Source organism: Myxocyprinus asiaticus, chromosome 32 (genome assembly GCF_019703515.2).
Source record: "Myxocyprinus asiaticus isolate MX2 ecotype Aquarium Trade chromosome 32, UBuf_Myxa_2, whole genome shotgun sequence".
NCBI lineage: Eukaryota > Metazoa > Chordata > Actinopteri > Cypriniformes > Catostomidae > Myxocyprinus > Myxocyprinus asiaticus.
The window spans coordinates 13,342,767-13,365,587 of record NC_059375.1 but is presented as its reverse complement, the minus strand read 5'-3'; the positions used below and the strand labels follow the sequence as shown (position 1 = coordinate 13,365,587).

At 35.5% G+C, this 22,821-nt stretch overlaps 2 protein-coding genes across 2 annotated transcripts; both read left to right on the top strand.

Annotated features, from left to right (window-relative positions):
• Positions 1–3,813: 3,813 nt before the first annotated feature.
• LOC127422814 (calcium-binding protein 5-like) lies at positions 3,814–11,356 on the top strand. Its single transcript, XM_051666596.1, has 7 exons — positions 3,814–3,982; positions 4,157–4,260; positions 5,189–5,219; positions 6,734–6,877; positions 7,653–7,762; positions 9,967–10,114; positions 10,240–11,356. Exons 2-7 carry the CDS (start codon positions 4,225–4,227, stop codon positions 10,266–10,268), a joined length of 498 nt encoding a protein of 165 aa, XP_051522556.1. The 5' UTR covers positions 3,814–3,982; positions 4,157–4,224; the 3' UTR covers positions 10,269–11,356.
• A 7,711-nt stretch (positions 11,357–19,067) lies between these two features.
• On the top strand, positions 19,068–22,663 carry LOC127422869 (NIF3-like protein 1; the record flags this gene model as incomplete). The annotated part of the gene is made up of 4 exons (XM_051666677.1): positions 19,068–19,310; positions 21,072–21,156; positions 22,238–22,303; positions 22,467–22,663. Coding segments are annotated over 4 exons (579 nt in total), but the record flags the coding sequence as incomplete, so codon positions are not given.
• Positions 22,664–22,821: the final 158 nt, after the last annotated feature.

Here is a 22,821-nt window from a genome sequence, read left to right as displayed (position 1 = left end):
ATTTAATGTCCTGTCTTGTTTAAAGGATCAAACGAACAACCCAAAAACATTGACGAAAATTGATTAGCATGAAATAAAAATTTTAATCAGAGGTACATCAAGGCACAGGGTGAAATATAAATACAAGGTATTCTCTGTCTCTCAAGTTAAATTATTATTTTTTTTTTTCAATTTCAAAGTACATTATTGTCACGATTGTGTTTACATATAATATTGCCAAAGCATCAATACAACAAGTAATGACAAGAAAAAAAGAAGAAAAAAAGAGAATAATAATAAAGCAGTAACTCTTTAGTAAGTTTTCAATGCAATACATAGTGTTATGCTCCTTGACAACAGCTGCAAATTAATCCCCACACAATTTTATTTTTATACTAACAATATTCCAAGAAGTGCTCACGTTACTCTCAAAAATGTGTTTCATAGAGTATTAGTTCTCTCTATTAATGGTGACTGATAATGTGATATTAACTGAAATGACAAAAACTGGAATGTGAAGTACTTTTATTTAAGAGGAACATTTTCTTTTCAATAATGGATGAAAGTGGGCTGGTGTGGGTGGAGAGGGTACACATATAGAAACAATAAAAGTAAGATTCTCCTCAAAATCATAAGACATAGCCTACATAAAACCACGAAGCTCACAGTGACTTTAGCTATAAGGATGAACGCACGTTTCAAAGAGGTCAGTGTAAATTGTATTATAAATACAAGCAGTTCATTTTTGTCCGAATGCAAAGCAACAGATAAATTACCTTTTTTGTAATTTGGGTTCAAACTTGAAAAAGCAGTCTCATTGGTTCTCAGTGCAGTTGCCTTTATTTGAGCCCATAAGTGATTTGGTGCTTGATCAGGAGATTATTTAATAGGAAAAGCCAAAGCTCAAAGCATGTGGGTGGAAACTGGCCACTAATCAGATATTGCACATCAAATATATATAAAATGTGGAAATGTGATTGCTTACCAGAGCAGGCAGATTGGCATGTAAGAGCTCTTTGAAATTAGCATATTGGATACACGGTTCATTTTGTTCTTGTTTGATGATGAGCCCTGCTAACTGTTATGGATCATAGTTAGCAATTTTCCAAGTAACTGTGTAGTTGACCTGTAATTTTGTTGTTTAGAAAAATGGCAACATCCTCTAAAAATACAAAAGAGATGTAAATGAGAGAGCATTTTTCTGAATGTTGAACAAATGCAGTGGTGGGCCGTTGTGGTTAACACATTTTAATGTTATTCACATTCAGTAAATCACAGTTTAACTATTCCAACCTATTTCCAAACATTTAATATGATTTATAAAATGCCTTCTAAAAAGTAAAAAAAAAAAAAAAAAATTTCAAGCATTTTTGGATGCCATACACCAGTACCTTAAAACGGATTAGCCCATCTGCCTCTCATATGTTTATCTGTTTACTGAAATGATTACTTTCATCCTCACCAATTTTCAACATTGTCATCTCTTCACCTTCTCTTTAAACTTTATCCTGTTCAACCCTGTCACCTGAATATGATCCTATCACTCTTCATTTTCTCCTCTACACTATGCCTTATGTAACCCTTTCTGGCACCACTCCCTATATCAAAAACCCATGAATAACTATAAAAATAAATAAATCATAATAAAATCTGTATTAAGTTGCCTAATGCCAAAGCTTCAGACTTAATCTCTTATGCAAACAGATTTGTGAGGATGAAAGCATCAATTTCTGTAACAGTGACAAGGTAAAGAGTAAAAGGTCACAAATATGTACAGACACAATAAAGGTCAGGTCAAACGAGTGCTATGAAGACGGTTAATAATATTTCTGTGATATTTCTGGCATATTAACATCTCTAATCTGTATAGGTGCATAGCAGAAGATCAGCACAATGTTTCACGTACAGTATATTGAATTATTTTGATAACTATGTGTCAGCTATGTTATGTGCATACTGTGAAGTTCTCTTATGTGAATAACTGAGAAATGTGAAAATGTCTGTTATGTAAACAGTTCCTATATGGAAAGGATTTACTAGGATTTACCATACTATGAAGACATGAATTATCACCTTTAGAAACAGCAGAGATGCCTTCTATAATCCCTATTAGTCTTTTTTCCAGGAATCAGGAAATCATTTCCTTAGAGTAATGTATAAAATTTTTATTTGTTTAGGATTAATAAACTGTATAAATGCTAGTAATATTAACAGAAAAATTTAAAACTTGTTTAGTGGTTAACTGTAAATTACCCTACAGTATACAGTGAAAAATATAATGTTAGATTAGACACATTTGCAGTAAAATATTGTTACATTTGTTTACATTTCAACATAATTTACTGCAAGGTACCCCATCTTATATGGTGAAAAATTATATTCGATTTAACAAGACAATATGTGTAATTTACCATAAAATACTGTCAAAAAATATTTTTTGTTAGTTATAAATTTGAATTATAATTTACAGGGAACATCTACTGTATATTACATTTTACAAGGTAACATTTTGAAACCACATAACCATCTTACAAGTAAAATATTACATTTAAAAAGACAATACATGCTCTTTTACAGTCAAATATTGTTACATTTATGAAAATATTTTCACTACATAATTTACACATTATTTACAATATCACATTTGATTATATTTTTTAAAGTTAAGTTCTCTTTCTTATTTTTGTAATTATTTATGTGCATTGTCATGTTTATGTTACATTCTATGTTGTTTAGTTAAAGGAATATTTCACCCAAAAATAAAAAAATTCTCTCATCATTTACTCACCCTCATGCCATCCCAGATGTGTGACTTTCTTTCCTCTGCAAAACACAAAGATTTTATGAAGAATATCTCAGCTCTGTAGCTCCACAAAATGAAAGTGAAAAGTGGCCACAATTTTGAAGCTACAAAAAGCAAATAAAGTCAGCATAAATGTAATCAATATGACTCCAGTGGTTTAATCAGTGTCTGAAGTGATCCAGTGGGAGAGAACAGACCAAAATATAACTCCTTTTTCACTGTACATGTTGCCGTTGCAGTCTTTGGGCACGATCATGATTTCAAGTTCAGTTGCACTTCCTAGAGCTTTGAAATCATGATCGTGCCCCAGAGACTGCAATGGCAACATGTACAGTGAAAAAGGAGTACAGTGAAACAAGGAGACTCTTGAAGTCAAGATTTAGGAGTAAAAGGAGTTACATTTTAGTCTGTTCTCACCCAACTGGATCACTTCTGAAGACATGGATTAAACCATTGGATTACTTTTAAGCTGCCTTTATGTGCTTTTTGGAGCTTCAAAGTTCTGGCCACCATTCACTTGCTTTTTATGGGCATACAGAGCTGAAATATTCTTCTAAAAATCTTCATTTGTGTTATGTAGAAAACAGAAAGTCATACACATCTGCAATGGCATGAGAGCGAGTAAATGATGAGAGAATTTTCATTTTGGGTGAAATATTCCTTTAACCATTTATTTGAGTGTCATGTCATGTGTGTTACCCTGATGGGGTTTTGTCTTTTTTACCACCTGTATTATTATGGTGGTTTATAAGTAAATTAAAATACAAAGCTGAAATGGCATTTCATAATGCCTGAATTGATGTCACCACATTTTTAAACAGAGAACAACCACACTGTCAGTTTTTTTATTATATATATATATTTTTTTTTAATTTATAATGAAACCTAAAAGTAGAACAGCAGTTCTTTCCTTTTATTTCATTTTTGAGTCTGATTAATGAAGATATTTGGTTGTGCAGCTTTCAAATTGATGTCAGTGTGACCCCTCCCCCTTTTCTTTCACGCACCATAAAAAAAGCTTTCACGAGCACAGTCAGTCAATCAGAGGGCAAAGACTGACTGAAGAGGAAGGTCAACTCACTAGCTTTGGACCAGCGCAGTCAGCAAACCCTGCGACAAGATAAGAAGAAAGAAAGATCAAGAAAAGAAGGATCATCAACGCATTTGTAGAATTTCACACCAGACTGAGTGCAGAAAAGGGTACACATATTTGACACATTTTACAAATAATTTAACTTGCTGTTTGATATATTACTGTAACTTAAATGTATGTCAGTTCCAATGTGACAAACTATATAAACACACTCACCATATTGCACACTGAAATGCATGAAAGTTGCAGGGTGAAGTAAATCTGTTCTTTCTGTGGCACAGTGAACAGCTTAGGACAGACACCGATCACAGACAGCACTCTGGTCAGCAGCATCCTAATACTTACAGATATGACTGCCTGCGTCTTCATTCGAGGAGCGAAAATTGTAAGTATAAAAATAAAACTTTTAATATAACAACCTATGTATGGACCAAAAAGATAAAGATACTTAATAGCATTTACTATTTGTGTATCACCTCTTGAGGAACACCATGGAAAATATTGCTCAGAGACAGCTCTTTCTTTATCAAGCTGTCAGATATATTTAATTTAAGAATATTCACAAATTAGGCGATTGTTGACATAGAGTATAGAGCTATTATATTAATTTGTATGGTATATTTGTATAGAATATTGATGAGAAATGTTTGAGTTTGCATTGAAATTCTGACTTTTGATCGCAGACTTTGGTATCTTGACAAATCTGAGTTTGTGACATTGTTGAGAAGTCTGGAGGAGATTAAAAGCAAAAGTCTCCATCTGATCGCCATATAATCTCATTGCTGTCTTGGAGAAAAACCGAGACAGTAACATGATCTCATTTGTGCCTTTGTGAAATTATTGTTTTATGAATATTGAAGGATATGTCATGACTCATGAATGGTATTATGATTGAAAATGTCATATCCGTAGCATATTGTTTTTTAAGAAAGAAAAAAAAAAGGCCAAATATGAGGAAAAAAGGAAATGCAGTGCAATCAGAAAATTGACTGGATTTCTTTTGTATTAGTATATCTATGTTTGGCCTGATTCAGCAGACATAATCGCATTCAGCCTCACTAAGTCAGGTGAGGTATAAGCTGTTATCACAGTAAACCCTTAGTCACATTCAGCCCATAAACCCTGTTATTCATCTGAAAATGGGAGGAATGAGGAACGGATATATTACAGCGTAGAGCGTGACTGCTTTTAAAAGTCATTATCAAAATAAGGCCCAGACATGAAATATGATTTAAATTCATTCCAAAAATCTAAATAGAGATTGAGGCCTCCTGTTTGAGGAGCTTAACCTTTGTGTCATTTTGCTTTTGCAGGAAAGAGAATTGGCAGATGATGAAATTGAAGGTAAATACAAACTGTCTGTTGTGTTAAAGGGATAGATCACTAAAAAAAACAAAACAAAAAAAACTAATCTGTCATCATTTACTCTCATGACTATCTGTCTTCCTTGGAACACAAAAGAACATGTTAGAAAGACACTTTCATAAAAAATAAATTAAAAAAAAAAAAAAAAAAAAAACAGATCCAAAGAAAGAGAATGGTCACTGAGACTAACATAGTGCCTAACAAAAACATGTTTAATTAATTATATATGTTATTTGAACAAAACAGTTCAAGTCTACATTACTTAAACCAAATAATTTTTCAGTTGTTTAACCCGTTGTCTCAACAAGACTTCTTTAGTTAAAAAGTAATTTTACATCAATGTAACTTCAAAGAGTCAAGGCAAAGACAACAAAACTAAGTTAAGTTGAGTCAACCCAACTTTTTTACCACAGAAAAATGCACTTTTTTAGGGCAACGAGTCTCCATAAAAAATTTAAATTTAGTGAACTTGTCTCAAGTTTCCGTGCACAGAAGAAAGAAGTTATTAGTTTGGAATAAACATATAAACAACGACAGAATTTTCAGTTACTTTTTGGCTCCACATTCACATGTGATATCTGAATATTACTTCTGTTGCTGTCAAAGCTTTACTAAAAATAAAGGGTGATACTTTACAATAAGGTTCGATTTGTTTACATTAGTTAATGCCTTGTCATAAACTAACAATGAACAATATATATTTACATTATTAAATAATCTTGGTTAATGTTGATGTTTGAAAATACAGTTGTTCATAGTTATTTTTTTTAAGTTCATAATGCATTAACTAATGTTAACTAATACAACTTTTAATTTAAAAAATGTATTAGGATATGCTGAAATTAATATTAATCAAGATTAAAAGTGCTGTTCATTGTTAGTGTGTGTTAACTAGTAAACCTATGCTAACAAATACAACCTTATTGTAAAGTGTTACAAAAAAAAAAGGATGTAAAATGAGTCAAGATAACATTTCTTAAGGCAAGCTTAATAAGGTTCCATTTGTTAACCATGAACTAACAATGAACAACACTTTTACAGCATGTATTAATCTTAGTTCATTTTAATTTCAACATATAGTAACACATTTTTAAAATCAAAAGTTTTATATGTTAACAATAGTTAATGTACCATATGAATTAACATGAACTAACAATGAACAATTGTATTGTTATTAACTTGAATTAGCAAAGATTAATAAACACTGTAAAAAATATATTGTTCAATGTTAATTCATGTTAGTTCATAGTGCATTAACTAATGTTCATGAATAGAACCTTATTGTAAAGTGTTAAAAAGATAAATATTGTTAAACATTACAGAGACTCTAATTATACTCCGTAGTCTTGAACTTTCTTAAACAAAATAATTTTTCCAATCTTGCATTAACATTTCATGCCACTGTGTTTGTTACTGTATGCAACAATGTGCTTTTTATATGTACTCTTGATTGTTGTTGTGAAGTGTTTGTTAATTCTTTCTCTTTTCCTCAGAGCTGAGAGAGGCATTTAATGAGTTTGATAAGGATAAAGATGGACTGATTAGCTGTAAGGATCTGGGAAACCTCATGAGAACGATGGGTTATATGCCAACCGAGATGGAACTGATCGAGTTGGGCCAGAACATCAACATGAATTGTGAGTGGCTCAGATGCCTACTAAAATCAGGTTCATATGGGTTAATACAGGCACACTATCCATTAAAGGGATAGTTCACCCAAAAATGAAAATTCTCTTATCATTTACTTACCCTCATGCCATCCCAGATGTGTATGACTTTCTTTCTTCACAGAACACAAACAAAGATTTTTAGAATAATCTCACATCTGTAGGTCCATACAATGCAAGTGAAGTGGTCCAAAAAGCATATAAAGGCAACATATATTGTAAGTAATCCAGTGGTTTAATCCATATCTTCAGAAGTGATATGATAGGTCTGGGTGAGAAACAGATCAATATTTAAGTCCTTTTTTACTATAAATCTCCACTTTCACTTTTACATTCTTCTTCTTTTGTATTTGGCGATTCACATTCTTTTGGGCATATCGCCACCTACTGGGCAGGAAGGGGAATTTATAGTAAAAAAACTTAAATATTGATCTTTTTCTCACCCACACTTATCATATCACTTCTGAAAACATGGATTTAACCACTGGATTTGTATGGATTACTTTTATGCTGCCTTTATTTGCTTTTTGGACCTTCAAAGTTCTGGCCACCATTCACTTGCATTGTATGGACCTACAGAGCTGAAATATTCTTCTAAAAATCTTCGTTTGTGTTCAGCAGAAGAAAGTCACACACATATGGGATGGCATGAGGGTGAGTAAATGATGAGAGAATTTTAATTTTAGGGTGAACTATCCAAAGATAATTTTTACAAAGTCTCTTATTCTCTCTTATTTTCTCTCAGTGGGAGGAAGGGTAGACTTTGAAGACTTTGTGGAGTTGATGGCCCCAAAGCTTTTGGCAGAAACAGCAGGAATGATTGGTGTGAAGGAACTGCGAGATGCTTTCAAAGAGGTGAGAAGACAAACTAAATGGAAATATGTGTCTGTTTATGCACAATGATGATAAGTAAGGTGACTTGGCACATTCCTACAGAGGGTTATATATGGATTCATCCAAATACAGTGCCAAAACTTTCAACTGGCTTCACCCCATCCATTTCTGTGGTGTGATTGTAGCCTCATGGTGAAGAATTTGACCCGGTATCACAACATTACCTGTTACTTATTGGAATACTTGATTCTGATTGGTCAATTGCACCATTCTGTGGTCAGATATTTTTTGTATAATGACCACCAAACTGAACATTGACCAGATGTGACCTTTGTCCCTGTCAGCCAAACTCCTAGGTTGTGCTAGTTTGAAGTCTCTAACAACACTTCACACAGTCTTTCTTCTTACAAAATTTCAACATACTCCATGTCCATTTATTTACTTATTTGGTAAGCATGTAATAGGTGGGATAATATCATCTAGTCATTATCACAAAACCCCTTCAGGATTATTCAAGACCCACATATTCAAGAAGCTCCACTTCTCATTGGGGTCCTGATTTCCCTGTCTAAGATTACACTGCGTGCCCTGTTATTAGGCAAGTGAGTATTCTGATCTTATCATTATTTCCATGCACATTTTCCAACTCCAAACCATATAAACTTGAATACTTATTGGATTCAATCATTTTCAGGTGATATGTATTTATGTAATGAGGGAGGGTGTGGCGAAAGTGATTAACATTTTATATCAAGGTGTGCATAATTATTAGGCAGCTTCATTACCTCAGGTAAAATGGGACAAAAAGAGATTTAACTAACACTGAAAAGTAAAAAATTGTAAAATGCCTTTCATTGGATGCAACACTCTTGAAATAGCTAAACTATTGAGGCGTGACCACTGGACAATCAAATGTATTGTTGCGAATAGTCAACTGGGGCGCAAAAAATGCATGGAGAAGAAAAGGCGCAAATTAACTGCAAAAGACTTGAGAAGAATTAAACGTGAAGCTACCAGGAACCCATTATCCTCCAGTGCCACCATATTCCAGAACTGTAATCTACCTGGAGTGTCCAGAAGTACAAGGTGCCAAGTACTCAGAGACATAGCCAAGATCATGAAGGCTGAAATACGACCACCACTGAATAAGATTCACAAGTTGAAGCATCAAGATTGGGCAAAGAAATACCTGAAGACAGATTTTTCAAAGGTTTTATGGACAGATGAAATGAGAGTGACTCTTGATGGACCAGATGGATGGGCCCGTGGCTGGATCACTAATGGACACAGGGCACCACTTCGAGTCAGGCACCAGCAAGGTGGAGGAGGGTACTGGTATGGGCTGCTATCATTAAGGATGAAGTAGTTGGACTTTTTCGAGTTGAAGATGGACTGAAACTCAACTCCCAAACCTGCCAGTTTCTGGAAAGTACTTTCTTCAAGCAGTGGTAGAGGAAAAAGTCCTCAGCATTCAAGAAGGCCATGATCTTTATGCAGGACAATGCTCCATCATATGCATCCAAGTACTCCACTGCTTGGCTAGCCAGCAATGGCCTCATAGATGCCCAAATAATGACTTGGCCCCCTTCCTCACCTGATTTAAATCCTACTGAGGACTTGTGGGCCCTTCTCAAACGTGAGATTTACAGTGAGGGAAACTGACAGACTCCATGGATGGATGGCTCATGGTAGTTATTGAAAAGAAGGGTGGCTATATTGGTCACTGAATATTTTTGAAAGGCCAAAAATGTTATTTAAATGTCATTTTGTGTTACTTATTTGTTGCACTTACTCAAAAAAATTGAGAATAAACAATTGAGTTGGGAGAAATTATTTTTGTAATTTAGTTGCCTAATAATTGTGCACACTTATATATTCCCCTGAGAAAGACAAAACTCACTTTTTCTTTGTTAAACATTCAGGTTTGAGGTTTAATATCATTTTGGATTGACTGAGAGCATTGTGTTTGTTCAACAATAAAATTAATCCTGAGGAATACAATTTGCCTAATAATTGGGCACGCAGTGTATATTTCAATTCTGTTGACTGTACATTATACCTTACCTGACTTGTAATAAACGAACTGTAGACTATTTGCTCTGGATGAAAAGAACCTGCTAAATGAAGTAATCAGAATCAGATAGCTCTTCAGTTTCTGTCTCTTCACACAAATTCTCTAAATACATTCTTTTTCCTCTTTTCCTTTCATTCATCCTTATCTACAGTTTGATATGGATGGGGATGGATCGATCACTACAGAGGAGTTGAGATGTGCTATGAATAAACTACTGGGAGAGCATATGAACCATAGAGAGATTGATGCCGTGGTCAAAGAGGCAGACAACAATGGTGATGGTACAGTAGACTTTGAAGGTAAGAAATAACACAATTTTAAATGCATAACATTCCTATAGAATATAGCCTCCACACACTTCCCACACGTATAAGATGATGGCAGTGAATGAAAGTGTGATGTGCTTTTATGCTTGTTTTTGCAGAATTCGTGAAGATGTTGTCGAGTTGCTGAGAAAATCTTACATGGTTATGTTATTGCAGATGCATAACCCCATGCTTGCACATAAGAAAGCAAATGCACTATAAACAAACACATAAATGGGCCTCAAAACAAGTTTTCGGAGGATCATATTTGTCTAATCCTGTCAATCACACATTGCAAGGTATATAAATAGCTGCTTACATCACTCCTGTGACAATTCTTCCGGCATCCTTCCGCCACCCCAACTACACCTTTATTTCTATTAATTTCTATTATACTGTATACAGTACTGTGCAAAAGGTTTAGGCACTTGTGAAAAATGTTGCATAGTGAGGATTTCTTCAAAAATAATGCCATAAATAGTTTTCATTTATCAATTAATGTCACACAAAGTCCAGTAAACATAAAAAAGCTAAATCAATATTTGGTGTGACCACCTTTGCCTTTAAAACAGCCCCAATCCTCCTAGGTACACCTGGACACAGTTTTTCTTGGTTGTTGGCAGATAGGATGTTCCAAGTTTCTTGGAGAATTCACCACAGTTCTTCTAACTATTTAGGCTGTCTCAACTGCTTCTGTCTCTTCATGTAATCCCAGACTGACACAATGATGTTCAGTGGGGGGCTTTATGGGGGCCATTACATCTATTGCAGGGCTCCCTGTTCTTCAATTCTAATCTTTTCTATTTACAAAAGTAATGTTTTGGAGTCTAAAATGTATTTTTCCTATTGACACACTAAAGCTGAAGATATAACCATCTTAAGACAAATGTTTTTGTGTTTTTGCATCTTAAGTGCCTAAAACTTTTGCACAGTACTGTATATATATAATGAAATAGTCCAGGGGGTAATTTGCAGCTCGAGTCGAGTCTTCCATTCTTAACAGCAAGTTATATAAGTTTACCTTCATCTCATTTAAGTATTATATAAACATGTGAACTTGTGAAATATAATAAAAAATGTACAGAAATATATATATATATATATATTTTTTTTTTTCACAAACTATGCAAAAATCTCAGGCTTTTAATGCAATACTGAGAGGACTGGATGTTGTGCAATATTTCTTTGAAATTTGAATTTCTTATTAAAAAATTCCATTGAGGTCCAAGATCATAATGTGTCTGTCCTTTAATTTTGTTTGTTTTTAATATATTTTCTCATGAATAAAATACAACATTTGGGAATAATTATATGGAGTGTGCATGTGAATGTGAGCTCAATTCACTTTGCAAAAATTCAACAACAGAATGCCTCGACACTTCTGTGGTCATTCTTATCTGGGATCAGGTTTCCTAATCTTTATGACTGAGAGATATGTGAGGATTAACTGACCTCTCAAATGCACTCTGTCTATCAGCGCAATCCACTGTCACTCTTGGCAACGTCATTTTTTTTTTTTATGAATGAAGCCAGAACCTGTAGGCTTCCAGTAACTAAATGTCTCCATTAATCTACCATTTCTCAGAAAACAAAATCTGTTTAATCTTTGTATAATCTATCTAGCAGATGGTGAAGACAAGAATTCAGTTTTGATAGAAACTTTTTTTGAAAGGTTTTAAGAGGGATTTGAAAATGAAGTGGATACGCTGCACGGACTGTGCAGGGAAAAAATTAAAGACACATGTTTGACCATTCTTCATTGAGCTACATCAGTAATGCTGGGAGAGATGTCTTGAATTGGATACAATCAATTAAAAAAATAGATTGGCATAAAAATAAAAAAAATGAATGGAAAAAGTAATCAAAGCATCAACAAAAAATATTAATATAATCAGACTGATGTAATTAATAATAAAAAAAATTATTGTGGCCAATGTCAGTATAACATTGCATAGTTAATAATCTTATGTCAGTCATACAATGTCAGTACATTATGTATACAGTATGTATACTCACTGACCACTTTATTAGGTACACCTGTACACCTACTTATTCATGCAATTATCTAATCAGCCAAACATGTGGCAGCAGTGCAATGAATAAAATCATGCAGATACGGGTCAGGAGCTTCAGTTAATGTTCACATCAACTGTGAAATTTGGTGGAGGATCGGTGATGATCTGGGGGTGCTTCAGAATTGGGCAGATTAGTCTTAATGAAGGACACATGAATCAAGCCACGTACAAGGTTATCCTGGAAGAAAACTTGCTTCCTTCTGCTCTGACAATGTTCCCCAACTCTGAGGATTGCTTTTTACAGTAGGACAATGCTCCATGCCACACAGCCACGTCAATCAATGTGTGGATGGAGGACCACTGGATCAAGACCCTGTCATGGCCAGCCCAATCTCCAGACCTGAACCCCATTGAAAACCTCTGGAATATGATCAAGGTGAAGATGGATGGCCACAAGCCATCAAACAAAGCCGAGCTGCTTGAACATTTGAGCCGGGAGTGGCATAAAGTCACCCAACAGCAATGTGAAAGACTGGTGGAGAGAGTATGCCAAGATGCATGAAAGCTGTGATTGAAAATTCCACCAGATACTGATTTCTGAACTCCTCCTAAGTTAAGACATTAGTATTGTGTTGTTTCAAAATGAATATGAACTTATTTTCTTTGCACTATTCGAGGTCTGAAAACACTTCATCTTTTTTGTTATTTTGACCAGATGTCATTTTTTGCAAATAAATGCTCTAAATGACAATATTTTTATTTGGAATTTAGGAAACATTTTGTCAGTACTTTATAGAATAAAACAAAAATGTTCATTGTACATCAAACCACACCTAAATCCAGAGAAATTGATAATTTTGCAGTGGTCTTTTAATTTTTTCCAGAGCTGTATATATATCGGCGCCTTGTCATACCAACACAAAGAGGCACCAAATCACTTTCCCGGACTTTTGGCATCACTGTAACTCGTTGGTGGAATGACCTCCATCCGTGAAGCAGACTCACTCTCTGTCTTCAAAAAATGACTAAAGACACATCATTTCCATGAGCACTTGACCATGCACATATAATATACATTTATATGAGATTAAATAATTTATTAATAATTAATTAGATATAACCTGATTAATTGATAATTACAGTAATTAGATATTAAATTATTTATTTATTTTTTAATAAAATTTTCATTTTCTTTTTAGGTACTCCTTTCAGGAGACTTTATTCTCACTAGTGGTCCACTATTATGGGGTTTTCAATGGCCGAAGCCAATATCAAGAGAGCAGGTTGGTCAACAGTCGATATAATGGCAATATAAACATAAATATATATGCACATAATATTTATATACAATACTACATACATATTCATAGCAAATAGCTGCACGATTTGGTCAAAATCATATTTTATGTTTGCAATTTGAAATGTGTTATGAAAAACATTTAAAATGTAATATTGCTGCGGTTTTGATATGACAAATAAAGAACAAATTCATAAAATCACACTGAAACGTAGCTGATGTTCTGACAATATACACATAAAAACATAATTCAATTTAATCAAAGAATTTGCAAATGAGAAACACAATAAATTGGTGAAATTAAATTAAAGTAATATTCCAGGTTCAATTCAAGTTAAGCTAAATAGACAGCATTTGTGGCATAATATTGATTGCCACAACAAATAATTTTGACTCATCCCTTCTTGTTGACATTACATCGTTATGGCAACGAAGTTGCAAAATTGGCTATAACTTTACACAGAAAAGGTTAGCAAGTGATTTTATCACACTAAAACCATGTTAACACTCATATTGTTTAGGTCTTGTGGCTATACTTTTGAAACAGTGAGTATTTTAATGTTTAGAAACTGGCCCCATTCACTTCTATTGTTTTTTTTTTCTTTCTCCTCTTTTCTCCCCAGTTTTGAATGCCCAGTTCCCAATGCACTCTAAGTCCTCATGGTGGCGTAGTTACTTGCCTCAATCCGGGTGGCGGAGGACGAATCTCAGTTGCCTCCACATCTGAGACCGTCAATCCGCGCATCTTATCACGTAGCTTGATGAGCGCGTTACCGCGGAGACGTTCCGCAGCATCCACGCACAACTCACCACGCGCCCCACCGAGAGCGAAAACCACATTATAGCGACCACGAGGAGGTTACCCCATGTGACTCTACCCTCCCTAGTAACCGGGCCAATTTGGTTGCTTAGGAGACCTGGCTGGAGTCACTCAGCACACCCTGGATTCGAACTCGTGACTCCAGGGGTGGTAGTCAGCGTCTTTACTCGCTGAGCTGCCCAGGCCCTTCATTTACTTCTATTGTAAGTGTTTCACTGAAACCCAGATTTTAGCTTTTTTTAAAGAAAAAAAGTTTAAATTAATTTTTTGATTTTTTTTGTCGATTGAGCTTAACTTGTATTGAACCCGGAATATTCCTTTAACTCTTAATTTATAAAAATTCAACACAAAAATATTCACAAACATTATTATCCAATAACAAAACTGTTGGCAGATTTTGGAACTGATACATCGAGAGCTACTGTTAACTGATGTCTTCTTACCAACATATATCAAACAACTGCAATTTTAAACTCAATATCAAACTCAACATTGTAAGGAAAGATCAGCAACTGCAACTGAGTCCTAAGGGGAAGTTTAAATAAAAAGCACAAACCCCTGAATGATAGAGCTCATGATATTTAGAGAACAGCACAGAGGACACCGCGTGATTAGCAAACACTACAAATATCACAAAATGTCCTGGATCAGCCTGTACACTGGGGCTCTCTGAGCTCTCTGAGTGATAAAGCAAGGGATGATACAAAAGCCAATTTTAAGCATGAGACGCAAAGTGTGATATTGAGGTTAAGAGACGAAAAAGAACCAAGCTTGCTGTGATTCCTCATGCATGCATCTCAACAGCTATGATAAAAATAGCTTGAAATTGCAGCTCAAGACTGAAGAAAATCCCAAAAGGTCTTAAGTAATCCAAATATTTGTGTGGTTGAACAGAGTGTGCTGAAAATACACAGACAAATAATTAATAACATGGACATGATCTCATGATATGTGCTCATACCCAATTTTGAGTTTGAGCACTAACTTTTCTGCTGTTGTTATTATGAGTGACTTGGAAAGGAGAATGGTAGTTTAAAATGTGTTTCTCCTAAAGCAATAGTTCATCCAAAAATGAAAATTGTGTCATCATTTACTCACCCTCATGTCAAGAAGAAACGGAAGGCTGTGATCACGCATTAAAGCTTGGAGGGCACCTTCCCAAATGTTTTATGTGGTTACAACCCTGAAACAGATATTAGATACAGAAACAGAACACCCAATTTTTTTTTGGTAGAATTTGGTAGACAGCTGGGATTTGAGGACTTAGACCACCAATTACTCAAAGTGAACTAACATCCCGTTTCTCTCGCACTCAATATCACAGAGCACATCTGTCCCGCACAACTGTAGTCCTGCTGTTTTTATCACTCTCATCACCCTGTCCAGTGCCAAGGCCGTGATTCGTGGCCCAAAAGTGCTTGATTAAAACTTATGTAACACTTATTGGTTTCATCTCGGTCCCATTTTTTTAATCAATCTAACATATTAACAAACAAACAAACATCAGGTGGTATATTATGTGGTTGGTGGGGAGAGAAAATAGTTCCATATATAGAAAGTTCCTTTAGAGTAACTTAAGCAGAACATAGGATAAGGAGTAATCAGAGTGTTATACAGCTGGAAGGAGAGATGGATAGAGAGCCATATAAGAGGGATACAGGATGCCAAATGATGTAATGGTTATGGCTTCTGGCCCATAATTTCAGTTTTATCACTGACGGGTTGTTTTATCCTCGTAAATCTCTCTCTCTCTCTCTTATTTATGATACTTTGGCTTCCACATAGAAGGTCAAACAGTGGCATTATTGGTTTGATAAGGATCATGACCTTTGACTCCAATCAGCTATTCCATAAAACTTTCTAAATCACAATCCCAGTGCATCCATGCCGGATATGAATTTTTAATAATTATGTAGCACTTTACTTATGTTTCAGAGAAAAGCACCTATAGACTAAATGGCAAAGCATAAAGACTGATGAGCATAATCTTTGGATTCATTGCCTTTTAAGTAAGTATGTAGGTAGGTAAGTACAAATTAAAAAATACACTTAAAACAATAAAGAATTAAAAATGCACAAAACATATAGATTAGTACTAAAAAACAACTGAAGAGAGAAGAAAATTAGATTAGATTTTCTTATCTTTAATATGATTTTATAGCAGATTTTGTAAATGTTGCACTTTGGCTTTAACTGCATCATGCTGACTAATATGATTTTTGCAGCATGTGAGCATAATATTCAATTTAATTGAACAGAAACAATGAAAACAGTGTTTAGGCTAATTAAAACAACTTTTTTTTTTTTAATTGTCAAAAGCCCATTTCAGAATTGCATACTACACATACTACTGGTACTACTTCTGCCATATCTGTCTATGGCAGAAATAGTAAGAGTGGAATGCAATTCTGAACTCAGCGAAAGTCTTTCTAGCAAGTCAGTCCACTGGCGCCCATCTTTGGAATGCTCTCGGGAGGTGTTCCAATTTCTCCCATTAATTTTAATAGAAGTGGCCCGTCTCGGCTCTTTGATTGTGTGGTGTGGTAAATACATGTTTTACAGTAACAATCTGCGGTAGCCTTTTATAATGGATAGTATCTCTGGATTTTATTAATTCTTATTTCTCTTTTTGATATTATTGCATATAACATGTTTATGGCATTCATAAAAAAATAAAATAAAAAATAATAATAATAAAAATAAAAATAAAAACTACAAAAACAGAATTCCACGATAAGAACTGGATATTATGTGCCACGCAAAATTACGTTCTGTCATGCTCTGCAAACTGAAAGCTGCCATCTTCATTCGATCGCGGAAGTGAAAAGTACAGCAAGTTTTATTCATGTAATAAGAGTTGCTTCATTAGCTTGGAGTAATCTCGTCATGTTGATCACTTCTGTGTTTCAGATATTACAGCGCAATTAATCTCTTTCGTTGTCCTGCTAGACGCTGTTGGGAGTTTTTAGCTGATGGTGGCAGTGTCAAACTAAGAGAAATCGCCCTATAATATATAAAGCATTCTGAGAAAGAAGCATTGAAGGAACAAATGCCAAGCACATGTTATTATATTGCAAAGTGTTATGATCTTATTATCTCACATGAATTGTATTTATATATAGCTAGCAACCAGTCAAAACTTTGGACACACCTGGTAATAAAATTGTCTATAGATTCAGTCCTACATTAAACACCTCAAATACTTTTTTAAAAAGCATCACAGGATCAACTTCATGCAGTTAGTTGAGAGAGAATGCCTAAAGTCCTGTAACCTAGGCAATGGTGGTAACTACGTTTAAAAGCTCAAATGTTTTTGTTTAGTTATTTTTAGCCCTGACATAATTCCCATTGTGTTATTTCATATTTTTGATGACTTTACTATTATTCTTAAATGTGGCAATTAGTAATATTGAAGGAGTAGTACATTTCTGATGTTATTATTTATAGTATCATCATATTATACATGATGTTTATATATATATATATATATATATATATATATATATATATATATATATATATATATACACACACACACACTACTAGTCATACGTTTTGAAACAATCATTCTTTATTATATATATATTTCCCCCACATTTTAGAATAATAGTAAAGTCATCCAAACTATGGAATAACATAAATGGAACTATGGGAATTATGTTGTGACTAAACAAAATCCAAAATAAATCAAAACTATGTTATATTTTAACATCTTCAAAGTACTCACCCTTTGCCTACTTCTTGAGGTATCACCCTGGGATGCTTTTTAAACAGTACTGAAGGAGTTCCCATCTATGTTGGACACTTATTGGCTGCTTTTCTTTATTATTTGGTTCAAGTCATCAATTTCAAAAACTTTTTTTTTTTTTTTAATAAATTTTAGTTTTGTAATGAAATAAATGAATATGGTGGCACAATTATATTTTTGTCTACAAAACTAATTTCAAACATTTAAGCATACGCCTTCAGATCAAAAGATTTTTAAGATCATGAGAAACATTTCAGTCAAGTGTTTCAAAACTTTTGACCGGTAGAGAGAGTGTGTGTGTGTGTGTGTGTGTGTGTATATATATATATATATATATATATATATATATATATATATATATATATATGTATATATATATATGTATATATATATATGTATATATATATATATATATATGTATATATGTATGATGTATATATGTGTGTATATATATATATATATATATATATATATATATATATATATATATACACACACACACACACACACGTACACATACCGTGTCAAAAGTTTTAGGCACATAAGATGTTTCACAAAAGCATTTGTCTTAAGATGGTTATTTATATCTTCAGCTTTAGTGTGTCAATAGGAAAAATACATTTTGGACTCCAAAACATTACTTTTGCAAATAGAAAAGATTAGAATAGAAGAACAGGGAGCCCTACAACAGATGTAATGGCCCCCACAAAGCCCCCCACTGAACATCATTGTGTCAGTCTGGGATTACATGAAGAGACAGAAGCAGCTGAGACAGCCTAAATAGATAGAAGAACTGTGCTGAATTCTCCAAGAAGCTTGAAACATCCTATCTGCCAACAACCAAGAAAAACTGTGTCCAGGTGTACCTAGGAGAATTGGGGCTGTTTTAAAGGCAAAGGTGGCCACACCAAATATTGATTTAGCTTTTTTAAGTTTACTGGACTTTGTATGACATTAATTGATAAATGAAAACTATATATGTCATTATTTTTGAAGACATCCTCACCATGCAACATTTTTCACATATATACACACACACACACACACACACACACATACACACACACACCAGTCCTACTGGCCACATGGATTTAAAGGGAGTGCTTGAGGTTCTAGAGCAACTTGTTCCACTGTTACTGGCTGAATCGTGGGATAATGTCAGTCTGTTGGTGGAGCCCAACAAACCACGTCCAATCAAAACAATCCTACCAACCAATGACCTTACAGTGGCTGTCATGGACAAAGATGAGGCGATAAATTGCGACCTCATTATCTCATACCACCCAGTTAATTTTGACCCTTTAATAAAAAGGATTTCAAGTAGTAGATGGGCTTCATTACATTTATCGATGATTGGGAAGGTTAATGTTATTAAAATGAATTGTATTCCAAAATTCAACTACCTACTACAATCTCTCCCTGTAGATGTCCCCCTTTCTTATTTCAAGCAATTTGATAGCATAGCGAAGCCCTTCATTTGGAATGGTAAACGTCCCAGATTACATTTCAATAAGTTACATAGGCCAGTTGACAAAGGTGGGCTAGGCCTACCCAAGATTTGTTTTATTATTATGCATTTGGTCTCAGACATTTGGCTCATTGGTCACTTCTACCAGAGAGAGCCCCTCCCTGGTTTGGAATTGAACAGGATGTTATTGCCCCTATTTTATTATTACAAAGCCTTTCTATTAAACTAATTGGAGTAGTTAAGTCGCACCGTCATCTCGCATCTGCACACGCTATGGACAAAAGTGTCCAGAGTGTTTAATTGAGACATTTATTTAAATGTTGCCTCAAGCATATGGCTAAACCCAAAGTTGCGTATTGGTGAGTCCCCTTTCTGTTGGTCGGAATGGATTGTGAGGGGTGTTAATACACTTGGCGACCTGTATGAGAGTGGTGGGTTGACATCGTTTGAAAATTTGGTCCAACATTTCAGGATTCCTAGATCTCAGTTCTTCAGGTACTTACAGCTGCGCCACCTGCTCTGTACTATTTTTGGGTGTAGCATACAACCCCCCTTAAAGGGCAGATATTCTAGAAGTGGTGATTACTGCTTTTGGAAAAGGTCATGAGGCATCAGTGTATTACTCCCTGTTAATTCAGAGTCTGGGGGATGGAGCTTCAACTTCTCTCAAGAGATTATGCGAGAGAGATTTAAATTTGGTATTGGAGGAGGGAGTGTGGGCTAAGATTCTAAAAAACATCGTCTACATCTAGAGTTTCAAGAGTCCGTCTGATGCAATTTAAGATTTTTGAATCAATTATATTGGACCCCCTCTAGATTGTATAGACTTGGTCTTAAAGACACACCCACCTGCTGGAGATGCCAATCAGAAGACGGGGACACAACCCATGTTTTTTGGGGATGTGTTAAAATACAGGAATTTTGGTTGAAGATTCAGGGATTTATGTGTGATGTGTTGGACACACAGTTTTCATTTTGCCCCAGACTCTGCATTTTGGGTGATGGGGAGGTCATTCATTTTGGGGATAGCCATTTGAGAGGTTGGGTCCTGGCCAGAGTTATGGTGGCCAGGCGAATAATTCTCAGGGGGTGGAAGACGGCTGGGGCACTCTCGTTTCGGGAGTGGTGCGGGGAGATGAGTGAGTTTGCGGCATTTGAGGAGGTGATATACAGAAGGTTGGGAAAGTGGGATTTGTTTAATAGGAAGTGGGGTGGATATTTGGATTTTTTGGAGGGTTCTCGGGGAGGGGCAGTGGAGAAGGATTTTTTATTTTTTATTTTTAGTTTGATGTGTATGTGCACTCTTGTCTTTTGAAAGTATATATTTTTTAGCTTGTTTCAAATATTATTGTTATAATTGTAAGAGACCACTGTAATGCGTGTTTGTGTCGGGCGGGGGGGGGGGGGGGGGTGTTTGGGAGGAGGGGTTTAATTTATATAATTGATTCCGTATTTTATGTTGTGTTTATTGGGTTTTGTAGATGGAATCAATAAAAATGTTAATAACAAGAAAGTCATACACATCAGGGATGCCATGAAAGTGAGTAAATGATGAGAGAATTTCCATTTTTGGGTGAACTATTTATTTCGTTCTGTTCTCAAGTCTTTGGAAAAGCTGGCCAGTATTGAGATCACTTCTCAAGTTTCCTCGGTAAGCAGCTCTGACATTAGCAGCACGGTGGAAACGGGTATATATATATATATAAATTTATATATGTGTGTGTTTGTGAGGCTGTAAACTAAAGCCTATTGGCTATTTTTAAAAATGGGACAAGTGGTTAGACATGTCCCGCACCCACTTCCTGTTTGAGTCAGGTAAAATGTAAAATGTGCTTATCAAGGAACTTCACGGTGACATATTTTAACGACATAGACAGAGAAAGGTCTACAAGGCTGCATTTACACTGCAAGTCCTAATTCATGGATTTTGTCCTGGTGTTTATGTTTTTCTGTCAGCCGGTGGTCCACTCTGCCTCCTGTGAACCTGGGGGAAGAGACAAGGGGAGAGGGAAAGGGCGAGTGGAGACACACAGAGAGAGAGAGGAGAGAGAGAGAAGAACTTGTTCACCGGTCCCTGGACGCGCTGTTGCCCGGTCCTCAACCGCTCCTCCATCCTCTGGCGGACGCCAGCAAGTCCTCCGTCCCCTGGCAGACGGAACCACTCCTCCCCTTCTTCGCCAGATGGCGGCAGTTCCTCCGGCTCTCGATGGCCGGCAGCAACCCCTCCGTCCCCAGGCAGACGGCCGCGACTGCTCACCTGGTGGATGGCAGCGGTGAGGAATCTGTGACAGCGCATCCCTCCTCTCTCCCGGGTTTCGGCACCACTGTAACATTATATGGATGGGCAAGAAGGAGGCAGGAACCGGCTGAACAGTAAACATAAGTTTAATGTCAAAACTCAAACTTAAAACAACATAAAACAAACACAAACACAGGCACATATGCAACACGGCCACGTGCGTCTCTCTCTCTCTCTCTCGAACTGGTGTACTCTGGCTCCCCCGCTGATCAGCTGATTCATCATGGCCTGGCCACGCCCTCCTCATCACATATTTATTAAATATAAATTTTTGAACTTCTGATTTCAGAATCAAATAATATAATCTGATTGTTATATATCTAAACATATTTTCTTTTAAAATGATGATTAGCTTTGGAAGCTACAGTTTCAAGCTTCTCCAACACTGGTACAATAGTTTCCACCTCTAACCAGGGAAACACAACATTACCAGTATTTTTAAGTTGTTGTAGACTCTTTGGTGAGGACAGTTGCAGTATGTGCAGGGTGTGGAGCTTCTTTCATACAGGGAGTAAAAGCAGAATTCTACATCACAGGTATGTCACAAAAGAGACTTGTTTAAAGTTGACATTAACCAGTTTATTGAAGTCCCAGAATGACATCTGCAACTCAACATTTTACAGTACAAAAAACATGACAGTGCTTCAAAGGTACATAATTAATCCTTATATAATATACAGTTTAATCTCATCTGTTTAGGTGAGATGTCCCATCATGAGGTTCTAGATGCTGTTTCCAAAGGGACCAGTGTGATGCTCAGTGAACATAGCAACAGTGAGGAAGGCTTCTTGGCCATATTCAAAGAGAGGTTAAAAGTGCGACTGGGCGACACGGTTACCGTGGCGATCTCGCAAATAGACCGAGATCCATTACAGGTGGTCTGATCTCATCCAGTCACACTGCCAATTAGATTTTAGTCATATTAGACTGTGCATATTGAAATAACAAAGGATCATACTGACCATGCATTGTCTGACCTTAATTTTGTAAACGCTGAAGTAACACTGTCCTATAAAAAGTTCACCATGTTACATAAAAACTCTATTTCCAGCTC